Here is a 26,510-nt window from a genome sequence, read left to right as displayed (position 1 = left end):
ATCAGTTGTCCTTGCTCTGTGGCATTTATCCAAAATGTTGTTATTCGATGCTGCAGTTCCTCAGTGGGCCAGTAGGTGGCGGTGTGAGTCTGAACATGGTCTCTGTTGAACCACGGCTCCTGTGCTGAGCTGTCTCACTGACCACAGACACTTTGAACATAAGGATCTGGTTAGTGAGGATATCACTGCGTGATGTAACAGGGCCTGGCAGCCCCGAGGACAGTTTTTCTCTCTGTCCGCTTTATAAAGGCCAAACCCAAATTACAAAAGAATTTATACTGACGTCAGGGGACCGAGGCTCAGTCATGTAGTTTCATAACACAGTTTGGAATCAGAGGGCGTAGTAATGTGTCACATGTTTGTTGATAATAAGATTTGCATGGTTATTTGTAACAGGTGGTGGTTTTAGTTTGCTTCTCCACCTTTTGAACGTGGTTTGCACTTTGGGAACCTCTGAATTTAGCATTTAAATTCAACGTAAAACCTGAGCAAACAGGCACTGCATTTTGATAGTGTTTTCTTTGTGTTGTACTTGTTTGCCTAATGGCTTTTAGGATGTTGTTTATTTTGTGACTCCAAGATCACGTGCGGCTGAGTTTCATACATCCTTTACAGGGTGGGATATGAAGATGTTGCTACAAAAACAATATGACCCAGCCAGCTTTCAAATAAATGCTAGATGCTGTATTAATACTTGTCAGTGTTTCATGAGAAGATGTCTCACGTCAAATATTGCATTAGTATTTTTTGCCGTTGTTGAACTGAAAAACAAGATTTTGCTGTGTAACAGACTTGCTTTTGTTGATTGTTTTCTTGGGTCAGCTTAAAGGGACAGTTCACCACAAAATCAAAAATGCATATTATTCTTCTTATCTGTTGTGCTATCTCAATCTGGATTGTTTTGGTGTGAGTTGCAGAGTGTTGGAGAAACCGACTGAAGACATGTCTGCCCTCTCTTAAATATGATTCAACTAAATGACGCTCAGCTTGTGGAGCTCAAAACAAAAAAAAAGCCACTGGAAAAACTCAACAGCAATGTCTCTTTCCAGAAACCATGACCCACTTACTGAAGATAATCCACAGACCTTGTCGTGATCATTATCATGTAGGAACTATCTGCACAGAAGGAAGTGTGCATCTTCTCATTGACGAGAGGTTCGTGCTCGAGACGGCGCAAGATGTAAAGATTAATGGCGTCCTCCTTGTCTTAACTGTAAAGTCAACTAACATCAGTGTTAGGCTTAATAAGTTTTTATGCGTTACATTAACGCACACTGGACTGGATTTCTTTACAATCACACTGTTAGTGAACTTATTTATTTACACTGTAGATATTTGCACTATAAAACCAACTTCTGCACATCTGTACTTCCACCTTTGCACCTTTTCTACATACATTTAGTGTTCTTTATATTCTGTTTTTTCATTTTATATTTTTAAATTTCTTCTATATTTTTATCTCTTATTCTATTTTATTCTTCCTTTATGTTATTTTTTTGCACCAAAACCACCAAGTCAAATTCCTTGTATATGTAAATGTATTTGGTAATAAAACCGAATTCTGATTCTGATTCTGAATTAGCTCAGTGTTGCTAGGTGAGCTAGCAAAAGATGCTTTCCTCCGTTTGGAGTTTCGGCTGGCAGGTGTAGTTTGGTGCAAAGAAAGGATTTCTTAAAAGAAACATTGCAGTTGAGTTTTTTTTTCTTTTCTTTTTTTTTGGCGCTTTGAGCACCACAAGTCGAGTGCCATCTAGTTCCATTATATAGGAGAGAGGGTAAATGTCTCAAGAGCCGATATCACAGGCACTCAGCAACACACACCAAAACAATCTAGCCTGATAAATAGCACTAAAGGTAAGAGGAAAAATATGTATTTTTGATTTTGGGGTGAACTGTCCCTTTAAATCCATCTCGATGAGGCTTCTAACACTGGTGTGATTGTGGCACTTTCTCTTTAACTGACAGACATTGGGACACCAAACAGCACAAACAGTGTTGTTCAGCGTTTGTGGTCAACATTTTATAAAATTTTCAATGAGCTTATGATTTCTGCTCCCAGAAACATAACTCCGAGACAGGGTGGCCATTCTGTGTGTGTTTGTGTGTGTCTGGCGGGGGTCTTAACACAGAGTCTCTGTTGTGTCTCCACTCTGCTGTCGCCACATCTACCTCCAGTTACCACCGACAAAGACATCCCAGTCGCTGCAACCAGCACCGCAACACACACACACACACACACACACACACACACACACACACACACACACACACACACACACACACACACAGTGTGAGTGCCCCAGTGTGCACCAGTAGACAGTGGAGTAGCTGTACTGGCTGCCAGCTCCCAGAGAGGGCCACTTTGTTTCACCTCTGACTTGGATTCACGCCAAACAATCCAAGAGTCGCTCACAGGGTCACTTGATGAAGTAATTGAATGGGGAGTTTATAGTTGCAGTGTAGTTTCTTTATTTTTTCCTCCGCAATGCTTTATTGCTTTCTAATCCAATCCTCCGTCGCGCAAATCAATGTCACCGTCTTTGTAAAAAGCTTTTCTGTTGTATGAGTAGCCAGTTTGTTCACGGCAGAATGAATGATCAGTATTTTAAGCGTCTGTGCGACTACATAATCATTACTCGACTGTGTTTGAGTGCGTTTTGGGTGACAGTTTGCTCAGCAGGATTGAGTCGGAGTGTTGAAACGATTAGTTGATCAGGAAGATAGTTGACTGACTGCAAATCTGTTGGTGTTTTTAATCATCTCATGTATGTCTACAAATATGTTTTGCTTTTTGCCTTACAATTTTGAGTTTTGGCTGCTTTTTTTGTTTCATACCATTAAACATGATATATAGCAAAAGTAATCTCTACAGCAAGCAGGTAATTACAGCAATTTGAACCCTGGCAGGGTGATGTAGGACTTAAATCGGGTCTTGAATTACCCTTAAGAGGTTTATTTCGCAGTAATGACCTGCTCACTGTACATTATCACGTTTATTGCCTAGGTACTTACTAAATAAATCAATAATTTGACACAAATTATTGGATTAAAGATGATTTAATAGTTTTAAATATGATTTTACTGCTTTAGCTAAGCATGTATCAAAACTGCGTCCATGGTTAGATCACATGACCTCCTCTTCTCCTGCACAGGAGCGGGACACTTACATTGTGCAGTTAGTTTGTCTTATTTTGTTTAGCGTCCCTTCATAGTTGTTAAATCGTCTCTCTGTAATTTTGCGTCTCTTCGTGACTGTTTTGCCCCTTCACGTAGTCGTGAATCATTTTGTGTCTTGCTGTCCTTTTTAATCTCTGCAGTCACTTTAAATCTCTTTGTAGTTGCTTTGCAGCTCTTGGTGGTCATTTTATGTTTTCTTTGTGGTCATTTTGAGCTTCTTCCTGGTCTATAGGTGTTAATTTTGCAGGTGAAGACAACAGTCTGCTCAGAAGTAAAACCGTAGAATGCTGTAACTGACTAATCTGAATCGAGTATTTAACAAAGTCATGCATTAACACGATATACTTACATTACTACATGCATCTAGTGATTTTTTTGGCAACTTTTGTTTGCATTGCAACAAGACGTAGGTGCAACATTAACATATGATCTCCTGATTGAGTTGATATGGTGAAACTTTTGCAGTCGCCTAAATACATACCCAAAACATCTCACTCTACAGAGGGTTAATGCTCCACTATGTTCATCAGGTACTGACGGATTTTGTCAGTCTGCTGTTTGGTTCTGAGCAGGTCGTGTTCAGTGGTTTTATCAGAGCTTTGTTTCAATGAAACCAATTGCTGTGGCTCGAAAGAGGTTTATCAGAGTGAATCAGAGCAGTCACAGTACCAGTTGTGGGCTATAAAACAAAAAACATGAGTGCATCATAATTTTGTGCATTGTTCATATTACAGATATTGATTGTAGCAGCTTTAAAGCTCTTGCTCTGATCTCCTGCGTCTAACAACACTTCTCTTCTGTTCCTCAGGACCTGGAGATTGTCTACTCGTATCTCCACGGGATGGAGGCCTTGTCGAACCTGCGAGAGCACCAGCTGAGGTTTGCATCTGCACACGCACTCCTGGCACTTCATTAACATAACTTAGAGCTTGATATTCCAATCACATGAATTTCAAATGCAAATTAAAACACTGACAACTCCTCAGTGTCTGCTCCATATAACGGTTGTAGTCAGGGGTGGAAAATTAACACGGAGCCGGCAGCCAAACGCTGGTGAAATTCGTCTGGTTTTCTAATCCAGCAGCCACTCTGCCCTGCAACCACTCGTCAGCTGGAATTATTTTACTCTCTGAAGAGCAAATCTTCTGTTGAAAAGACAAAATGACTGAAATCCAGCTTTCACTGTGACTGGCACGTATATAAAATACATTCTCCTGATCGGTTTCAATTATGATGCAGTGCCAATACTTGTTGAATTTAGCCCTCCTTTAGATAACGGGTGATATCATCTGTTGGTTCTTGTAAAGGTTAACGGTGTAAAATGCTGGATTATTGGGGACTGTTTGTCATCTCGCTCGCCTGTGAAAGTAAAACCAACCCCAGATTCACTCTTTTTTGGCGTTTCTCCTCGCTGTATTTACATTTTTTTTCAGTGCTGTGTGTCTTGGATGCCTGCTGCTTACAGTCTGGCACCTGGTTGCTACCTTTTCACAAAACCCCGACATCACCTGAGCACTGTGGGAGTGCACACCCGGAAATGTCCCAACTGCAGAAAATAAGAAAATAGAAGCAGAGTCTCTGCAGAAAAATCCAATGCTGTTCACTTCTACTGAGTCATAAATCATGATTCAGAAGGATTTCTTCTAAATGAGCTTGTCCACTATTTTTTAGGGAAAATCCAGACATACCATACATTTGTCTATTTTCATATGTTTTTTGGGGATGCGGGATATTGGATTTTTTTTTTTGTTATATCAGATATGCTGATTTATAACAACTTATTTAGCCCATAACTGATACCGATATCGGTACATCCTCTTTTTTCCACACCTAATTTTAGTGATCTTCAAATCTCTTCTGTAGTGGAATTAACATCATATTATTCATGCTCTTATTGTGAAAGCCCACCAACAGAAGTCATTAAATTCAATGATCAAAATAAGGAAAATACTTTAATGTATGGTTGATTTTTTGTACATGTTCATTTTGTCAAAAAAAAAATAATATTGACATGAAATCAGCATTTTAAAACCAATATCGACCACTGATGACGTGCCGATATTATTGTGCTTCCCTATCTTTTGTAACATTTTTTTAAATTACAATAATCACAAGTTAAAGCCCTAATTTTAGCTCTCACTTTTTGTTCATTTTTTTTTTATTGAGATTGAAAAGACAAGTGTGTCTTGACTTAAAAAAACCTCAAATTTGACTAAAATGACTCTAATGTGAGCACGCTGTTCTGCTCTCCAAACGTACTTTTGCCTTTCCGCTCTCCCGTCACCACGTCAGCCTTCTAGTCTTTTCTGTCTGGCGCATCCTCTCCAAACACTGCATGTCAGAAGTCTGTTCCCAGCATGCCTTGTGTGCATACATGTGGATTATACTGGCGACGGAACAATGTAGCAGTACATGACCCGCGAGCTGGAACATTCCTCTGTGTGACCCCTGAGAGGCCTCCCACCCTACAGTAACCCTCTCCCTCCTCCCCTGTGTGGATCCTGAGGAATGTCCCCGTGGTCCCACAGACCGATCCACCGCTCCTGCCAACTTTTCCTTACTTAAAAAAAAGGAAAAAAAAAAATCCCAGCCAGTGATCGACATCCCACTAACTATGGGATTATGTTATAGTTCTTTTTTTTCCTCCACATTTCATCTGGGAGGAATGTGTTGTTTTTCCTCTGTAGTTCTTTTTTTTTTTTTTTAACAGCGACTTGTTTTTTAAAGCCAGGATTGTTTTTTTCGGTCGTTGTGCAATGGGGGGCTGCAGCACGACGGGCGCCCCCAGCTATTTTTGAAGCTTTTTTGTGTTTTGATCAGCTACTGTTTACTATACAGTAGTTGCCTGTCTGTAAAGTTGAGCAGGCGTCTTGGGGAAAGCCTGATGTGGACGACTTTTTCACACTTTGTGTTGAAGAAAAACGGTTTTCATTTTAAAATCTGTCATTTTAAATATGGGAGCTATTATTTACCCTTACAAAAGAACTAAGTGAGAAAAATGAGAGTGAAATCATTGACTGGTTAATGGTAGTAATTTTAGATCTTTTTTTTAGGTGCTTAATACACTAATACACTAAAACTGAGAAAAACAAAACAGCGCTTCATTGATGGGAGCACTGGGGGCACAAAGTGTGTCGGTGTCTAATTGACATTAAGTATCTCATCTGACCTGGATGAGGGGCGCTTTAGTTTTGGGAGCAGAGGCATAAACAGTCTTGTGACTCAAAGATTAATTGTTCAAATCTTAAATCAAACTGTAATGGTGTAGAGAATAAGAAACTGTTTCCACTGCTTTCATCAGTGCTGTCATCAGCAGCAAACAACAGATGTCAAGATGATTAAAACAAGAGAAAAAAATCACAGCACTGTGAAACATCACAAACAAATTCAATTCAACAAAGAGGAAACATTTTATACTGCAAAATAATAATAAAAACATATGAGCTGAAAATGCAAGATTGCCCAAAATGAAAGGGAGACTAAAAAACACGGATCTAACAAAAGCCAAGAACGTTTGCTGTTTTAAAACAAAGAGCGAGAGCTCATGCTATAACTGCATGGTACCATAAAAGATTAAAGCAGCCTCACCAGATTTTATAAGAAACTTTTAGAATAAAGGGAGCGGAAAATCTAAGACTTCTAGTTGGAACATAAGGAAAGATGTAAGGTCTATATTTGCCCATAAAATAGTAAATTATACCAGGATATAACCAGCATAACTGCAGTTTAGTAGAAAGTAGAAACATATATCCAAAAGTCAAGTAATAAATGTCATATTTTGGTGTTGCAATAAAAGATCAAAGGCTTCAACAACAAACTTAAATAATCACCATGAGGAATTCATTGTCGAAGAAGCAGAACAACAGACTTCCCCAAACTGAGGCTGCAATAGACCAAAAACACAAAGCAGCCACAGGACCGTCATGCTGTCTGTTCGAGGGATATTTCACCTCCAAATGACCGTTTGTGTGCCACTTCTATATATATAAACTCTGTTTTTCTGACATGCCTCTACAGTGAACGAAGAATCCTAAAACTTTGAAACGTCGGCGTGAATTGAAGTCATATGGGTCCATGTTTAATAGAAAAATTATTTTAAAAAATCTAAAAAAATCTATCAAAACATCTGTTTTACAAACTGTAACGCGGTGTGTGCAGTATAATCCAGGTCTCGTTCATCCAGTCGTTCGCTCAGCGCTCTCCTCAAAGCCAGACTCCATTGACAAAAACAGTCATTGTTCTTCGGTGATCATGGGAGTTGTTGGTCTACCCCTGCCTTGAGCTGTAGTTTGTTTATGTTATTGTGTGATTTTGAGTATCTAACCCTTAAAAACACCAAAGTCAGACAGTAATATAAAAAACTAACTGATGGAGGCAGTTTCAGACCAGCAGCCACTGTGTTCAGCGAGGTAAAGTGACTGAAAAGTGTCAGACTCCGTCAGAAAGGGCTGTCTGTTTAATAAGTGCTGATACGGCCGGCTAAATGAGACTTGGATTATGCTGGATGAGTTGTGTGAGAGTTTGTAAACAGAAGTTTTGGTATAGTTTTGTTTTTGTTGACCACATTGTTGTTCACATTTTTTTTTCACTAATTCATTGTGACAAAGGGTGATAACACAAATGGTCATTTGAGGGGTGAAGTATTCCTTTAATGTTAAGTTTCTATTCTCTCCATCAACTTCAATCGAATATCCTTGAATATCCATAAAATGCTCCCATTTTTAATATTTATCAGCAACTCGGTCACTGCCTGTCACTGATGGCTGAAAGAATCATTCTGGAAAATGTAGGAAATCACAAAAACAAATGAGTATCCAGGTTTTAAATTTTGCTTTTGCGGCATTTTTTTTTTTTTTTTTACAAAAGATCCCTCTCACCCTCTGCATACGTTTCTCCAGCTACTACCATCCCCCTGACCATGAAAAACACTTAAAAAAAACCTCCTTCATTCCCACTGCCATGAACATCTTAAATAAATAACAATGATCCACACATCTACATTAACACTATGCCACTGTGCACATAGAAATATGTTGTAAATGTTTGTTCTGTCTAAATTATTTGTATTCCGTATTTACTGTTTTTAGGAACACATGCTGTATGTTTATTGTCTGAGTTTGTTTTGCACCGTATATTGATCTTGAGCTACATCTCGACTTTCTGTCACGACAGACAATAAAGTTTGCTGAATCCGAATTTGAGGAAACTCCCTTATTAGAGCCAAGTCTTGATCTTTTCCTGATCTCTCTGTTTCGTAACATTTCTAACCGACCAACCAAAGTTAATATTTCCTCCTATTGTTTTCTGACTGCCTGTTTTCTCGCCTCCCTCTCCTCTCTGTCCCTGCAGGATAATGTGCGAGACGGTGCGCTATGAGAGACACGAAGCCAATGAAGTGCTATACTAGTAAGTGCCACAATACCTGGATGGGTGTGGATGCCTGAGTGTGTAAATGGATATTGATGATATTTGTTCAGATACTTTCATCTCTACCAGCACATGAACACATGAAAAACAACAGAGGCAGCCAGTGTAACAATATTTCAATTGTGTGTGATCAAAGCCACACTTTGGCGCAGGCCGTTACTCACAGTTATTGATGAGCTGAGGCATGCCGGGTCCACACAACAGAGCGACCCGGGTGACTTAAATGAAAACAAATGTCCGTAAAGCACAGAGGCAGTCAGTTGATGCCCTTATGAAGGTGTGTGTGTGTATCAGTGTTACACCAAACCACTTTACTGCAATACTGAAAAAAATAACCTAGAAGGGATTTCCAGTCTAATTTCAGCTTGAACAGTGTGAACCCAGAAAGAAAAATTGTAGCTGTAACAGCTCCTAAATGCATCTCCTTCACTGCGAGCCAGTCACCGGTGGTAATGCTGATACGCCTCCTCCTTTCAGCTGGGGGGTTAATATGATTGGAAAGCTGTATTGACAGCTTCCTGACAGCTTCTAAACGTGTTTGGACCCTTTTTTAAAAGGCTGCCACAACTGTAGTGAGCAGAGAGCACGCACAGTGTTTGACTGCTGTCACATGTTGACGTCCTCCGAACACCCATGGTGAGAATTAAGACAGTTAATTAACGTTATCAGCCTCTCAGGGGGCTACAGAGGGCGCATTGTCCCGTCTATGCCTCCTGATCCCCTGTTTGGTTTTCTCTGTGTGTGTGTGTGTGTGTGTGTGTGTGTGCGTGTGTGTGTGTGTGGGTCTATATGTATGTGTGTGTGTGTTGGGGGGTGATGGCGAAGAGTCAACACCTCATTAGAAGCCCATCGGTGGCGTGGGAGCTGATTAAACAATAGGAATGCAGATTAAGCTGTGGACGCATAATAGACTCCAGTTTCAGCAAGATTCCCTCGGGTCCCGCACACCAGTCATTACACACACACACACACACACACACACACACACACACACACACACACACACACACACACACACACACACACACACACACACACACACACACACACACACACACACTCTCTAGCCTATAGCCCATAGCCCAGAAGCTCACTTTGCATTTCTAGTAGTATAGTTAATGAAGGGCATTTTTGGTTTTCCTCATCAAATCCTTGTCAAAAAAACTGAAATATTCAAATGAAAACACTGAGGTGGGCAAACTTTTTTTTTTTTTTTTTTTTTACAAATAAACAGTGTTTTCAGATAGAGACGACTTAGTGTGGACTTAGACTAATACCCATTCAGACCAACACAGTGGCACGGGTCAAAGCTGCATCAGCTGACTCTCGTCACAGCCCAGACTGGGGTTAAACGCTGGTGGACTTTGGCATGAATGTTTTTCCTCGATACAGAATGCCACAGAGAAAACTGATAGGGGTGGAATGAAATGCAATAATATTGAGGAGCAGACTTCATTTCATCTTGTCAAAATGAGAGCGATAGAGCAAGAGAGAAATAGAGAGCGCACAAATGAGTGAGACGGGCATTAAAAATAACAGCATTTTATTAAAATAGCACCTTCATACGTGGAATGCAGCTCAAAATGTTTAAGAATACAGAGTATTTATAAGAATCAGAATGTGAAATAAAACATACAAAAACATTACAATAGTCAGAGATGCAATATCAATAAAATTCGCCGTTTTTACACAGATCACGCTATGGCGCCACTACAAAGTCCCTTCGTTACGCTGCCTTTGCATGTTTACACAGGACCAAACAACAGCGACATTATGCTGCTCCAGTGTGTGATTATAGACAGAATGTTGGATTTGCAGAATCGAAAAAGGCATGACACATAATGTGACAGCCTTGACTTCTAATGTGACAGATATCATACGCATCAATGGCACTTTACAAAATGAACAATGGCATAATATGTAAATAACAGTCATTTACCACCCGTTTTATATGGCGGCAGTCCTTGTCCTCTGTTCTGAGGATACAGTGCTTGTGGATGTCATTGTTTTCCCAATTTGCAGATGTGCAGTTCTTTTTTTTTTTTTTTTTAGATTTAGCTGCTAACTGCTGCTAGCTGCTTTAAAATCTTCCGGCTGTGGGTCACACACATTACAAGTTGTCAAAAAATCACACCCGTGCTGTCAGTGGTCCCGTCCTGCCAGCTTGGGCGCTGTTACAATCTGCAGTGGTACCTTACTGGTACTGTATTTGGTAGGCTTGTCATGATAATTACGTTATTGATTTATTGTGCAATAAATGAACATGACCTCGATCTTTTTTCTGACATTGATATTGTGCGTTGTGTTCATGTGCATGTTTGTTTACATGAGAATGTCACCAACATTTTAGCCAACATGATGCCAGAGTATACAGCAGCATTTTCCCAACTATTACAAGACTCTGGCAAAGCAATTCTCCCTTTTCTATTTCTCTAAAATCCCACCTACGTGTGCTAGTCAAAGGAAAAAAAAAAACACTTCAAAGAAGACAAAGTGTAGCTTACCGGTAGCCTGCAGCTGCACTTTTAGAGGGGAAGACGTACAGTCCTGATAGGCATTAGCTTGCCACCCCTTGACAATGAGCACAAAAGCCTGTCGTTTGTAATTTTTATCTTCCAACAACTTCATCCTCCACTCCTCGGCCATTTATTGCACTTTGAAAGGGTCTATTTGCTTTATTTTGCTATTTGCTATTTCTGGGTCAATATATCATCCAGCAAAAGAAGTTATTGTGACAGGCCTAAGTGTTGTCATGTGAATTTTAACAATTTTCTGTTTTTATCAGTGATGTGTGTTTATGTGTACTGCAGACCGGAGCTTCTGCTAACACTGTCAACCACAGATCAACACGATAGCGGTGTAGCTTACATGCAAACTGAACAGTTTGACTCATATCACGTGTGCTTCTTATATATTTAAGAAATAGGGGAAGAGGAAAGCAAAACTGCCTGTACTTTGCTAAGTTTGCCTCCAGGCTGAAGCATCAGAACACAGCAGGTTATTATCTTTTTCTTAATTGGTTCATTTAATTTGCACAAGTGTCTATAGATTCTAGTTGTGTCTTCGCACAACTGTTTGTACATCTGTTTGCGTGCATGCATGTGTGAACCTATAAAAAGTGTGTCATAGCTCTTCCTGATAAGAGCCGGGTGTTAAACAGCAGCAGATCAGATTGACTTTCCTCCCGTGCAAGATCTTAATCAAGCGTCTCTTGTGAAAATACGAGCTCCAAAAGCCCGTCTTCATTTCCTCGTCTATTTATAACAACAACCGCAATCTGATGGGGAATGAGGGCTCTAAAAGTCAATGAGGGGGATTTAATAGTGACAGTATCTCTATTAGGTTGTAAAAATTGTATTGCCTGTATGTTGAGTCATATTTCAGATGGTTGTAAAGGTCATTTCCTAAAAATAAAACCCTACCTTATAGCAGGTTTCAGTTCAAGTATTCAAAATGGAAACTTAAACTTAACATTTTAATGTACATCTGCATTTGCAGGGAGTATTTCTTACCACAGTGCATCTACAGTGACTGACCTGTGTATGTGTTGAAATGACTTGTGGGATAAACTAAATCCTGGAAGTGAAGGGAGGGCAACCAAATGAGTGTGGGAGGATATTACTGTGGGTGTGATAATATATCACCATTACTGTAAAATGCTTCTAGTACATTTTCTGGAAATCCTTTTGAAATGATAAAATAATCAGATAAAGGGATATTTTTATAACAAATACCTCATACCAATCCTTGACAAACTAATGTTGGGACCTCTCTCGGTGCTTACTGATTATTGTAAAATAAGAATGATGATCAAACTAGACTTGGGATGCAAATAATAATTATTATCCTTACTATTTTCTTGATTTACCATTAAATCTCTTGGTCTATAAAATGTCCATCATGTTTTTTTTAACCAAAAAGTATGCCTCAAAATCACATTTTTGTCCAACCAAACTCAAATATATTTAGTTTACTTTCACATAAAACACACAAAAAAAAACCATTAAATCTGTACTACGGCAGTGATATACCGTGGTATGAAAGTTGACGGTTATCATGCCATGTACGTTTGCTCATCTACGATTTTGGTTACAAGTTTCAATTATTCTCATAAAATATCTGTTTAACTGAAAAAACTTTTCTGTTTTAATTTCAAGGGTCATTGTAACTGATAGTAATAATTGTATAATAATAATTTTCTGAGATGGTTATTGCACCATGAAAATCTCATATCTTTGAAACTCTAATTTGTACAGTTAAGAAGCTTTAGTTCTTTATTTTTGTGCATTTGATAAAGTAAGACAAAAGAGAAAAAAATACAATAAAATAAGAGAAATTGCACAGATGGAATTGATAAAATTCCTGAGAACTTTTAAAATGAAGCCATTTAAGATCATTAAAATTAAAGACAGATGTATCTGCTTATCAGCAGTTTACAGACATATTTTTTAAATATCTAAAACATAAAAATAAATTTTAAAAAATGATTTCCAAACAAGTTGTACTAAAGATAAGCAGAAACCATGGACTTAAACAATAAATCAATTTTCTGAATATTATCCAATCAATTACATGTCAACTACCTCATTGGTTCGTCACTTGTTTAAGCTGAGATACTTTAACCCTTGAATCGATAAGCACAGATAATAAGCTTCTATCTCAGCTGTTACGCAGCTTTGACGACATGTTAAAGAAACATGTTTTTTTCTTGCTGAGATTTACATATTGCTCTTTCTTCATATAAATTGGAGCAAAATGTCACTGTTTGGCAGCTGTAATTCCTCTGGATATTCCCTTGATTTAAGAGATGACAGCTTCCAGAAGAACACTTTACACAGAACTAAATCCTGGCTACATATTTCTGATTTTTTTTTCTCTTTCCAAAAACACCTGTAATGTTGTACAGAACCGCTCAGACTCATAGAAATGACCCAGTTAATGACCCGCGCACTCGCAGCCTCGCTCTGACTCTCCTCGACAGTTGGCAGTCGTGGAGCAGTGATAGGAGGATAAGGGTAATAGTTGTAAAAGTACTCATTTTTTCCTGCCTGGGGCTCCAGATTGCTGGAGTGCTAACACTACATGCATGCGCACACACACACACTCACACACACACTTACTCAGTCACACTCAGTATCTCATGAAAACATCGCATGCTGTGAGAGCATCCAGAGATTATAGCTCTAAAGCCCTCCTGAGATGCAGGCTGACCTGGCACATTTTACAGAAGCTGCTGAAGAGGGTTAGTACCTTCTCGTCGGCCTTTAACCCCTTTAACCATGTCAGCTCTTTCAATGCAACCCTTGACCTTTGACCCCTCACTGGTCTGTGTGGTCCAACTGAAAAAACCAAGCTCATTTGCAATGTGATTGTGTTTTGCTGTCTCCTGTTTGGAGTTGTAGTTTAAGCTCTTTTGAGAGTTTTTATTATTATTTTTTGTGAACTTCATTCTATGGGGGATTGGAGTCAAATAGTGTAAGTAGAACATATAATTAGAGCTGAGAATGCATTTAATTAGTAGGGACTGGAAAACTCATGTATTCATTCATCCTACCGCCCGTCCTATGTGTGAACAAGACTTTGTGTATATATACATATGTGCGTGTGTGTGTGTGTGTGTGTGTGTGTGTGTGTGTGTGTGTGTGTGTGTGTTTTTTTTGTTTTTTTTTTACTATTTAGAATTTAAACTTGTTTTCCATTTTTGGCCAATTTACATTACTGTTCTATTATGTTAGGGTTTTTTGTAAGTACTTGAGCACTCTATAAAAACTGAATGTTAGTCCTCATATATGGAAGTTATTAAAAATGCCCATCCTATTATTAGTCAGTCAGGAAAAGAAAATTAATTGGCAACCGTTTCTCCTCTCTGACAGACTGAATATTTTTAACTTTTGATGGTCTGACAAAACTAGAAAAGGTCACCTTGGACTCTGAAGTTTTTTTTTTTTGTTTGTTTTTTTTTTACCTTTTTTGACCAATATTTACAAATCCTTGTTTAAAAAATAACCGTCAAGTTAACTGATAAATCTGCACAATATGAAAAAAAAATCATACTGCAATTATTTTAAAAGATATTGTGATATTAGTTTGCATTTAGTTTTCACTGTAAAAAAAAAAAAAGAAAAAATATATTTTTGCTGGGGTCTGTACTAAACAAGCATTCTCCCTTACATCTGGATTATGATTTTTCAAGTCAAGGCATAAGATCATCTTTAAATTATTCATAATAATATGTTATGACCTATCAAGCAAAATCATTAAGTTGCAGCTGTACAGTTAATACAGTTTTTGGTTTCTTTTATTTTCTTTTTGCTATGAGAAATTTAAAGCCAAGTCTGCCTGTCTTAAAGGTTTGACAATTCTTCTGCTTATCATGTATTTCAGTGTGTTTCTTGTGAGTAACTTGATTAACAATAGAATAATGTCATCTAATTTTCACTGTTACAGAAACAACAACCAAGGGTTAATTTCTCTTTCCTTTTTTATGCATGTGAGATTTAGCTCCTACACATGTCACCCTGTGTGACCGTCATGCTGAAATCCCATTTTACTCCTACAGAGCTGCAGTATATGTTTTGATTGGAATTATTAAAAGAGGAAGAAGAAGAATTTGTCTCTTGTCGGTGCACTACATCAGTCCAAGTCAAACAAGCTGTTGCCTGGAGAGAAAAACAAAAACACATCAAACATCCATCAGTGAAACAATTAGATGCGGCAATCCATAAACCAGCTGTTCTTTGACTAAACTTGATGTTATTCCCCTGTTTGCTGTTATATTTATTAAGAAACAAAAAAAAAAGATGATGACAATACTAAAGAAGAGCAGTACTGTGATATTTTAACCCCTGGCCGAGGTTCAGAGCGACGCTCCCGTGCAGCTGTCGGAAAGTTGTCCCCCACGTGCAGCTCCCGGCACACTGTGAAGCTGCTGGCCTTCAGAAATAATGTCACGGGAGGGCAGATGAGGAAACTCAGAGGAAGATGTAACTGAAAAACTCATCACATCTCAGTAACCAGTCGGATTATAGAATAACAGTACATTCAGTGCTGACATGGCATCATTACTCATCTACCACGCATCTGCAATAGAGGCACCATAAATTAGTCAAAATGCCAAAAAAATGGCAGAAATGCAATCTAGCGCATCTGAAGTGACGTGGTCTGGAACAGCAGAATTTGAGTTTTTTAATACGGAGCGTCAGACTAGGGCAGCAACTAACTTGTCGATCATCTGTCAATTATTTTCTCAATATTCGTTTACTTGTTTGGTCTGTAAAATGTCAAAAAATGGTGAAAAAATGTTGATCAGTGTTTCCCAAACCAATTATAACACTCTCAATTGTCTTATTTTTTCCATAACCCAAAAATATACACTTCACTGTTAAAGGAAAAAATCACATTTAAGAAACTGCAATCAGAGAATTTTTACTTTTTCTTCCTAAAAAAATACTTCAGATTTGTTGGTAATCAATTTAATAATTGACCTTTTAATTGATTCATTGATATTTGCTACAGCTCTATTCTAGAACTTGTTACTTAAGATCCTGTCGTAAGTCAGTGCATCCTTATACAATGGTTCATAGGAAACCTTATGACAATGCTCAAGTAATGGTTTGCATCTAAAGAATTAGCGCCCCGTGAATGGCGTTGTCACATCATATATGTGACTTAAAGTTGCATACTTAATGTAAAAAAATCATGCTGACAAGGTGTCTCAAAGGCTCAGACACACTAAACTGACATCAAAGAACTAATGGTGATGAAGGCCGACTATATGACTGTAACAGAGTATAGCAGCAAATTTCTACGGTGAAAAATCACCAATAAAAGCTTCAAAACACAATTGGACATGTTCCAGCAAGAGTATGATCCGTAAAGAAAACAGAATGCGTTTTTTACTCTTAAATACTGTATGTTTACCTCATTATTTGAAACTTTTACCCATGTGACATTAATATCTGACATTGTAACATTATCTTAATATGGCAGTAAATAAGGAAAAGCACAGTGTTTCTCTATTGAAATAAACTCAAAGATTGGGAGAGGAAGACACAGTATGTTGGTGTTGAGCAAAATCCCCAAACATGCTGTTTCCAAATCTTCTATTGTATTCAAACTGTGTGAATCCTTAACATCAACCAGTAACCTCTTTGTCCTCTCACAGCCCCTCTCCTGAGCTTTTTTAAGCCTTAGATTTTGAAAAACAAAAACAAAGGACAATTGGACGTTTGCAAAAGTGGTATGAATGTTTTATTTCATAATGTCACAACACCATTGTGGCGTCGAGAGTCTCTTGAGAGTTTCATGGTGAAAACATTACAACAATAACAAGTTAAAATGGTCATACTTTTATGACACGCCTCCTTTGTTTTGTAATGTTCGAGCAATGTCATCAGTCCAAAGACTCTGAACTCAAATACTTGCAAATACATGGGAAAAAACACAATGAGCAGCTTGGTTTAAAAAAAAACAAACCATAATATTACTTCCAGAAATTGCAAGAAAATAGTTGATTTGAAAAAAATATTTTTAAAAGAAGGGAAAAAACTGGTTAAAATGGTTTTAACTATTACTATATTTATATTTACCATAATTACACATTTTAAATTGTGTTACAGAAAATAATGATTTTTAAACCTTTTTTCTGGTAAATTTCCCTTTTTTTGTTGCTAATTTTCAACATTCTAACTTTTTTTCAAGTTATTTCTTCTAAAGTTGCTCTTTGCCTCCCTTTATTTAAAAAGGCAATTTATCAGGTCTGAAGGGGTTAAAGGGAAGTAAATCTAAAAGTAAAACATTCTAAGTGAACGTCTAAGTCTACCAAACAAGTTTCTGACAGCCAAGCGTGACTCAGTTTCACACTTAAAAAAAGGGGCCATTCATTCTTAAATAAAACTCTTGATTTTGCAAAAGTTGGATCCTTATTTTACGAAAACTCTTGATGCTATAGTCACTCGTCCCGCGTCATTTTACCTCCTTCCACCGCCTCCGTGGCTCTCATATAACCCGATTCCCCCGCTGCTAAAGGCTTCCCGAGGGCGTTTTGGTGGATGATGTTTAGCGTTTGACGATCGCTTTCAGTACGCGTGACCCAGTTCAGTCAAGCTGTCGTGGCGCATAAGAGTCTCCTATCTCCTACTTTTTGGTATCTTCTCTTCCTCCTCCTCCTCCTCCTCAGCCATTCGAGGTGCTCCCCTCGCTCCGTGCATCTGCGTGCCAGCAATTAATAATTGAGCATTTCATTCGTGTCATCTCCGAACACGAGGAAGAAGCATAAAAAGATGGAAGGAGTCTGGAGGGAGGCGGGTGGAGATGAGCAGAGGGAAAAGGAGAGTGGATGCCGTTGGAGGATTTTGCAGTGTGTCAGTAGGGTGTGCTGTCTACAGTCTCATTAGTTCTGCAAGGAAAGTGTGGAGAGGAGGAGTAGACTTTGTTCTCAGTGATTAGAAAAAAAACTCAGTCAGCACAGTGAGGCTTGGTGTGAATATTTGTGTGTGTGTGGGCGGGTTTATAATAAGTGCACTCATCCTTTACCTTTCTGTAAGCACAAACCAGTGCGACCATGCTGACTGGGTGTTGATTTTAGCTTTTCTTTCCCCCCTCTGGTTTCAATTTGAAAAGTCTCTCAGACCAGGTGAAAATGTTTGGCGATAATCACGCAAGCTGCTGCCTTATTACCACCCGAGCACCTCCGAGTACAAGGTCTGATTTCAGCGTGATGAGCAGACGTTCTGTTTCTGTGATGAGGCGACTATTTCAAGAGCAAACTGGTAAACACACAGATGGGAGGCTTCACAGAGACAAACAACCATTTGAATTTCTGGTCAAATTGATGCAAAGATAATTACAGGTTTTCGCACCCTCGAGTGAAGCTTAACGGTAACACCTGAACTGATGCAGACTGATCAGAATGCAGCAAAAATGGTTCTCTCACCTCTTTTTTTTAAAAAAACTTTCAAAAACAATCTTTACTGTTTTTAAAAAAGTTTGTTTCTGTAATTTATTTGTTTCATTGCATGAGAAATTTGATGAGGAACTCAACTGGGGCTGATTGGTCAGTGTTGGTTTGTCAGTGAGCATCTGTCACCCTAATTTTTGCTGCGTGTCCCACACCGTTGGCCCTTGTCGGCCCTTGTTGGCCCTTGTCGTCTTTTATTTGGCTGATTTGTTGAATTGGCTTCGGAAAGGGTGGAGCCCATCTGTGAGAGAAATCACGGCCCCCAGGACTGTCACTCTGCCTTGATTCCAATGTTTTTTTCCAGCGGCCACTCGCAGTATTGCAGCAAAAAATCCCCCGCAGCCAAAAAAGCTCCAAAGACCACCATCGTGTCCACCACCATGTCTGTAAAACTGTTGACAGGACGCCGCAGACTCCAAACAAGTTAAATTAACTGACTCTTTCTGTGAGGGATTTTTGATTCTTGGAGTTTTAATATTTGTAAACATTTCCTCGAAATCTGAGACATCATCACAGTATCTATCAGTAGAGCGGCCAAAGCCAGCAGGCGAAACGCTACTGCACATGTTCAGTGTACTGCATGCTGCAGAAGTAGGAGCAGAAGTTAGAGCTTTTTTGGCGTATGCACCATCTTGGCGTCCAGTATGTAGTTACTCTATCTGCTATGGAGGGTTATCCTCTCATGCAGGTGCAGAACACACGTGCTGGTTGGCCGTTGGCTATCGTCTTTGTGGTGATTTCAAGTACAACTAGAGACACAGGGAACACGAAACTGATCAAGCATGTAAACATGTAGAATCTCTGTTGTGTTCGAGAATAATAAATCATACAATCTGGTAAAAATAATCCAAACTTTTCCGGTCTTAGTGCAACTTAAGTTGAAATTAAGTTATATGAACGCAGTTTTTATTCGACATGCCTTTTTCTGTCCACTGCTGTTGAAACTTCAGTGCTCATGCTGAATTCCCAGCACCTGACACAGATGGTATCAGTGTTATGTCATGAGAATACTTCCCTCTCTAGATTTCTGCTTCCTCTTACTGTCACAGGGCTGTAACATGACATCTTTGATGTCTAAGGGGAATTTCTTTTTTAATCCACGATTACTTGTGTAAAAAAGATAATTTCAGATTTAAGTAAAAACTCACAGAATCCTCTATTTAAATCCAGGTAAAATGACTAAAGCAGTTCCCTCCGTGATATTTGAACTGACCTGCACAAAGATTGCATATGTTATATTTGTCCCCCGAGCCCTCCGGCCTGTTGCATTTAAGTAAAGGCAAGCATTAACTTCTTTATCTGTGTACATGGCATTTGTTTACATTAACATACATGACCTCTTTGATAATCCTGCATGTACTAAGCGCAGAAGACTCAATGTATCTCCGCCTCATGAGATTATCTGTTTGCAATCCCTCTGATCGCCATGAAAGTCCTGAGATAAGCGATGTGAGCAAGTAAACAAAACTGATACATTAAAAAAAGCTGTTCTCCTTCAGAAATTACCAGCATGCATTATTAACTCTGACAGCGTTAATTTAATTTCTGAATTTCGTATTTAGCAAGTTGTTTATCTGGATGCAAACTCGCCTCCGTCGAGTCTTTGAAGTTCCTTAATAAGGCCCCCGGTTCACCAGTAATGCCACGTAATACCTGAAAAAGTGTCTGTAATTTAGATTAAACTGCCAAAAGTGCTGCATAAGTGTGGTGGATGCTTGTGTCTGTGTGTGTGTGTGTTTGTTTACCAGTCATGTTGTAAGAACCTGACAGCCAGCTACATCATCCAGGGGTCAGCTCGAGTTTACTTCGTCTGCGATGCCCAATTTCCTCGTCTGTGTGTTTCAGCAGGGCCATGGGTGTGGGAGGATGAGAGATGATTCCTCAGTTCATTCATAGTTCTCTCTCGCTCTCTAACACAGTGTCTTCCTCATGTTTTCTTCTTTTTACTTTTTTATCTGTATTTGGCACAGTGAGCAGTTAGCTGATGCATTAAATCGCAAAAGCTGCATGTCACCGTGTAGATCAAGCAAACATAGAAAGTGGGACTGCAATAAAAGATTTTCTTCTAAATTTATATATAAATAGTTAGGTCTGACAAATGTCAGAAAATAGTAAATGCCCATCACAATTTCTCAAAGCTAAAGTTGATGCTCTTTGTATTCCTAAAGGACCAGAGACCTTTAAATAAAAAAAAAAAATTCATTTTTATTTATTTTTTATGTCCTATTTTATGATATTTGTGCTATTTAATATATTTTTTAGAATGTTTTATTGGTATACGGCAATTTGGTCGACCTCTGTTTAAATGTGTCTTTTAAATGCATTTAGATTGGATTAGAAGCATGGCAGAAGTTATTGACATTTTGGCAGTTTTTCTTCAAGGGATAGTTTGGGGTTTTTTTTTGAAGTGGGGTTTGTATTAGTTCCTTTGGTAGTCAGTGTATTACTTACAGTCGATGTTAGCAGACGTGAAACCAGTTTAGAGAAGCAGGCTGGCAGGAGTTTGACGTGGAAGCTAAGGAATGACCTGTTGTAGAAGGTTCAGCAGTAAAATGTATTTTAGCCATGTAAAAAGAAGTCCCACCTAAAACAATCAACGTCGGTTTTACAGTACACTATAATTCGATTATTTTCACAGCTTTAACTTGCTGTCAGACAGCGATAACTGCTGTTACCGCTGTCTTCAGAGCCAGACTCCAGCAGTAATTTAACATTGCTTAACACACGAGCTTTTGGTCAACAGCTGCTTCAATCAGTCTTTTTGTTTGTCTTATTGTGTGATTTGTTTTTAAATGTTCCAATTCACAAATATTGCTCTTAAACTGCAGAATTAACATCAACTTAGAGTCGTTTTGTTTTGATAATCATCATTTGCATTCTATGATAATTTGTCTTCATTGTGTGTCTCTTTCTGTCTTGCAGTCCTGACGATATCGGAAGCTGCTGGTACATCCTGTTGTCCGGCTCCGTCTTCATCAAGGAGTCCATGTTCCTGCCCAGAAGCAGGTAAGAACATCGGCCATTTTGGTTCGGGGTTTTTTAAGGCTTTATCTCGGCATGAACATCTGAGCAGCTTCCTCCTTTCAAAGCATATTTGAAAAGACACATAGGGAGATAAAAAGCTTATTCTGCTCTGGCGGGAGAAATCCAATTTTAATTTATACTATCTCAAAAAAGTTTGTTTCCCCTCCTATCAACATGCTCTTATCCAGACAAGTAAACAGGGGTGATGCCCTTTATCCAAATTAGCTTATTTTCAAACATTGTTTGCAAGGGTTGAGGTTACAAAGGACACACCTGCTCGTTGTTGATTTCTCAAGAGGAGAAGTTTAAATCCAGTAATTGCTTTTTGTCTCACAATAGATTTTATTTATGTTGTCAGAGAAGAAAATAACTCAGGGGAAAGAGACCGCTGCTGCTGACTCAGGAGTTTTGCAACTTTTATTTCCAAAAAGTAGCAAATTTATGATTTTCTTCCAACCAGTGAATAAAATGTTAATATGCTGATCTCAAATATTGGGCTGCAAATTGGTACACGATTTCAATTTGCACTACTTGCTGGTATAATCCAAACCTTGATATTACTTCTCTTGGCTAAGAGATCGAAGCTCGGTTGGTGTCTTGCATTTTATTGCACGGCACCAGAGATGGCATCAGCATAACTTTCCTGCAATTCTGGAGAAACAAAGCGACTCTCCTGCATAAATGCTCTCTGTGCCTCCCTAAGGAAAAGTCCTAAACAGGAGGAGATGAAAGAAGGCAGCCTCAAATGCACCCTGATGTTTCAAAAAAGATACACGAAATTCTCTTAAAAGACAAAATAAAGTCTTTCTGAAAATGTTACAACAGAAAAATAGGCGCGCAGAAACCCACATACCTGCAACTGTAGAGAAACAAAGCATGTTGAACATTTGTCTTGCACAAATACTGCATCTTTAACACTATAAACAGAGTCACAAAAAACTCTGCAGTAAACTTTAGCATGCAAGCTACCCTTGCTGCTACTCAGGTCTCTAAACACGTCTCTCATAAAAAGCAGATTTACATATAAAAATAATTAAGACTTTAGCTCCAAAATGTAAAAATATCACAACATTCACTTTACCCTTGTTTAAAGTAGCTTAGCTTCACAAGTGTCATGAGAATACAAAGAATAACAGAATAAAGAATAAAGGCAATCCTCCCCAGCAAAAACTCTCTATTGAAAAGAGGAAATAAAGCAAGTGGTATTGCAAAACATCCAGCTGTTAAAATTATATGAATGCTAAACTTCCTCTTAAACTTCAAAAACATTTTCCATTCACACCAGAACATATTTACCACTGTAGAAACATGTTACCAACACTTATGAAAGCGTAAGAAAACGTGGAAACATATCAAAAGCGTTGACCCCACCAGACGTTTTGACCTGTACCCTTCAAAATAAAAGTCTCCTGTACATCCGCATAGATTCCTAGATTTCAGTATATAAACACTGACTGAAGGGTTTTTATCACACTTTCATGTAGTTGTAAGTAGATGACTACCTCTTGAGCAAAAGCAAATGTCACAGACCTAATTCTTTTTTTTCTGTGGTCATGTAGCACCAATTTCAAAAGTATTTGCGTATTTTGACGTTATAGACAGCAGGTTTCTTCATTTTATTTATTAATATTATTGTTTGTATATATTGTTTATTTATTTATTTGCATCATTTAGATGCCTGTGTGAGTCTTTGTATCATCTCTTTAAATTTGGACATTTTGCGGGTCCATGAGTGCGATGCAGTAGGCGGAGCTCACCTTGAGTTCTTGTTTTTTCCCCTCAGCAGCACTTTGTCACTCGCTCGGTGGATATTTGGTCTATTGATTCGTTTCCAACTGATCAGATAACATCAATGATGAGAGGAGCTGTTTGTAAGTGAAAGTACATGTTTAGACCCAGCAGGATGAATGGTTTTTCAATCCACATGACGTTCTGCTGTGCCTTCTTTGCCCAAAGTGCGCTATAAGTAACCCAATTCCATATATATTCCAATAACATTCCTAATAACCCGTCCAGCTACAAAAATCTATTTGTGGGGCCAGATGATTTAGTTGCCACAAATAAATGAACATGTGGAAACCCCTGCTGTATTTTAGCAGCTCTTTTAGCTGCATATAAATGCATAAGAGTGTACGCCTGCCATTTATTTCTGCATATTAATGTTAAATAGGGGGAGTGAAAGTAGTTCGATTTTTAATGTCCTGAATAGCAATCAGCTATTTTGATTTCAGTCTCAGCAGCATTGAAGGGAAATTATAATCTTATTTTGTTGAGATTCATAAAATTTTTCGAAATCACTGGAAACATCTCCATGATTTACATGTAATGTATGAACGTATACAGAGATCCAGTTTGTCAGCAGAGCCCTCTCTCCGGGCTGGATAATAATTATCTACGACACCCTCAGAGGACTTAAGATTCATGTTTCCCTCTCCAGCTCTCAGCCATCCGCTCACAGCAGTGATCACCACCTCTAAAGCCAAGACTCAAATGTTAAAAAGCTGCGATTTCACAAGTGGATCTGTTACATGAACCATCTCTGTGGGCGTCTTGAAAACAATGATCTTTTTCATCCATTAGGCTTGCATAACACACACCTACGGACACTAGGAGCACTCGGGCGCCGTCACTTTAGCCCGCGGAGCAGAGCTGTCCTGGCAGCTCTGCGGGGGTCGGCTGTGGTCATTCTCTGGATTCACATGAACGTGGGAGGCATTTAAAACGGAAGACTTGATCGGAAATGTGACACAAAGCTGCTCAAATATAACCTTTTCAGTTTTGCCAAGGTGAAAAATGTGTGTGTGGGATGCCGGAGGGGGATTTGCAGGTATTGGCAGATTAAAGTTAATGCCCGACCGCAGTCGCTGGGGAAGACAGGGCTCTGAAAATGTTTACTAAGCATATGTTGCAAGGAGGTCTGTGCAGGGGTCCAGTGTGCTGCATGAGACTGTGTGTGGTTGATAATTAGCTCACTTTTGTTGAGAGGGATGACAACTGCATCGCACAAGACAGTCTTGTCTCTGTCAACTGCACTGAATTATATACATGATGCACAAAATGAGAACAGTATTGTTTAAATCACAATATAAAACAGAAGAATTTGACTTGGGAACTCAGTGTTAGGGAGCATGGCAACAGCTAGATCAACACACTGACACGAAAGCCACAGAAACAACAGGACTTCTGCATGTACAGTGGTGCATGTATCAGTCAGCAGCCCATACAACCTCCTTTTGTATTTAAAGTTAACTTTGGTATTTTTCAACCTGGATTTCTTTTGAGATTTTTTCCATAAGGTTGCCCGACACTTAGAATTACAGTCTAAGTCTGTCAGCGACAAAAACAAGCATGTAGGGATGCACAATAATATCAGCAAGTCATTGGTGTTAGCAGATATTGGCTTTAAGATAAAATATCGGAATTAGCCAACATGTTGATATCTGTTGATATGACAAACCAACACACACGCACACATACACATATATTTTACTGACAAAGAGAACATGTTTAAAACATCAACCCTAAGTTGAAGTTTGTTTCTTATTTTTCAGAAGAATAAAAATCACATACATTGAAGAGCTTTCTATTTTATGTCTCCATCAGCTGGTGGGAGATCACAATAAGAGTATGCAAAATATTATTCTAATTCCACTCCAGAAGAGACTTGATGATCACTAAAATAAGGTGGAGAAAAAAAGTGAACATATTGATTACATCATCAGAGTTGTTTTTATATCAGCATTTCAGATATCGGCCAATTTCCCCCCTAAAAACAACAACTATACTGTGCAAACTCTAACTTTTAGTGGATGTAAATTGATGATGGTGGTTACACTGCAGCCCTGTTTGTGGGTGGCAGCTGCAGCAGTCTCTCATAATACTGGACCAATTACAGAAACTGTTGTTCCAATTAGTCACTTAGAAACACTAAAAAGTTTGAAAACAGGGTCCAGGTCGAAAAATACAGAAGTTAACCTTAAATGCACTCAGACTTACACACTGTCAGACTTGGGACTGTCCTCACCAGAAAAATGACAGCACTGCTTGTTTTTGACAACAATTTTGACATTTTCTTGACAAGCAACCTCTTGTGATTGTGTGAATATCGACCGTCCTCTCAGAAGCAAAGGTGGAAGTAACATGATGTTGTTGCAGCATCGTAAAACCTCCTAGAGAAGATGTCAGGTGTGTGGTTGGGTGAACAAAGCTTGCATCCAGTATCCCACCAAGGTTTCTTTTAACCATGACTGTGATTTTTCTCATAACCTAAACCAAGAGGTTTTAGTGGCCAATCTTGACCGCAGAGGCGTGTCAATAACACACAGCCAGCACATATAAAGCCCCATTACAATGCAGAGCACTATCAGCAAAAAAACATGTTAAGTAGTGCCCGATGACGATATGATCTGATAAGTCCACAGCACAATAAATCAACACAATCACTGTGGAAAGATAAAGATAAAGCTCTCTAGTTAGCACTCTGTTCCAGCCTCTGCCACCGCCCTTGTATGTCTGCCGCATTAAAAACATCATTCTTGAGGGGAAATGAAGCGAGGCTTATTTCCCCGGTGACAAGAAGACATTTTTGAAATGACACACACAAAATGACACATTTCTGGTTCAAGTTTTCAAGGAGGGCTCGGTCATGAAACTAACTCAGCACTCGAAATAATAAAATGGTGTAAATTTTCAAATCAAGACGGAAAAAGGAATTAATGACCATTTTTTCATCATAGTGGTTGCATGGCTTTTCCATGGTAACAGTGCCAGTGGAAACTTTATAACAGTGTGTCAGTCTAAAGCCTTGTTTGCACCTGGTATTAATATGCATCTTGGTTAATTAGACTTAAGTGAACAGCTTGAAGTGCAGGCGTGAATGCATCCACTTTGTCCTCAATATGTCTTGAAATGTGATCGCTCAGGC

At 38.8% G+C, this 26,510-nt stretch overlaps 1 protein-coding gene across 10 annotated transcripts in view; it reads left to right on the top strand.

The window, feature by feature from the left end:
* Positions 1 to 26,510, top strand: part of rapgef2b (Rap guanine nucleotide exchange factor 2b) — a 148,516-nt gene that overhangs the window by 33,711 nt on the left and 88,295 nt on the right. For all 10 annotated transcript variants that reach the window (XM_088080817.1, XM_088080822.1, XM_088080818.1 and 7 more), the window contains exons 2-4: positions 3,986 to 4,056; positions 8,527 to 8,583; positions 21,485 to 21,568. In XM_088080817.1, the coding sequence (XP_087936943.1) occupies positions 3,986 to 4,056; positions 8,527 to 8,583; positions 21,485 to 21,568 (212 nt within the window). The remainder of the gene's footprint in view (positions 1 to 3,985; positions 4,057 to 8,526; positions 8,584 to 21,484; positions 21,569 to 26,510) is intronic.

Source organism: Plectropomus leopardus, chromosome 8 (genome assembly GCF_026936395.1).
Source record: "Plectropomus leopardus strain MGB_pleo_1.0 chromosome 8, ASM2693639v1, whole genome shotgun sequence".
Lineage (NCBI taxonomy): Eukaryota > Metazoa > Chordata > Actinopteri > Perciformes > Serranidae > Plectropomus > Plectropomus leopardus.
Note: the sequence above shows the minus strand (reverse complement) of the source record. Positions and strands in the feature narration are given on the sequence as shown.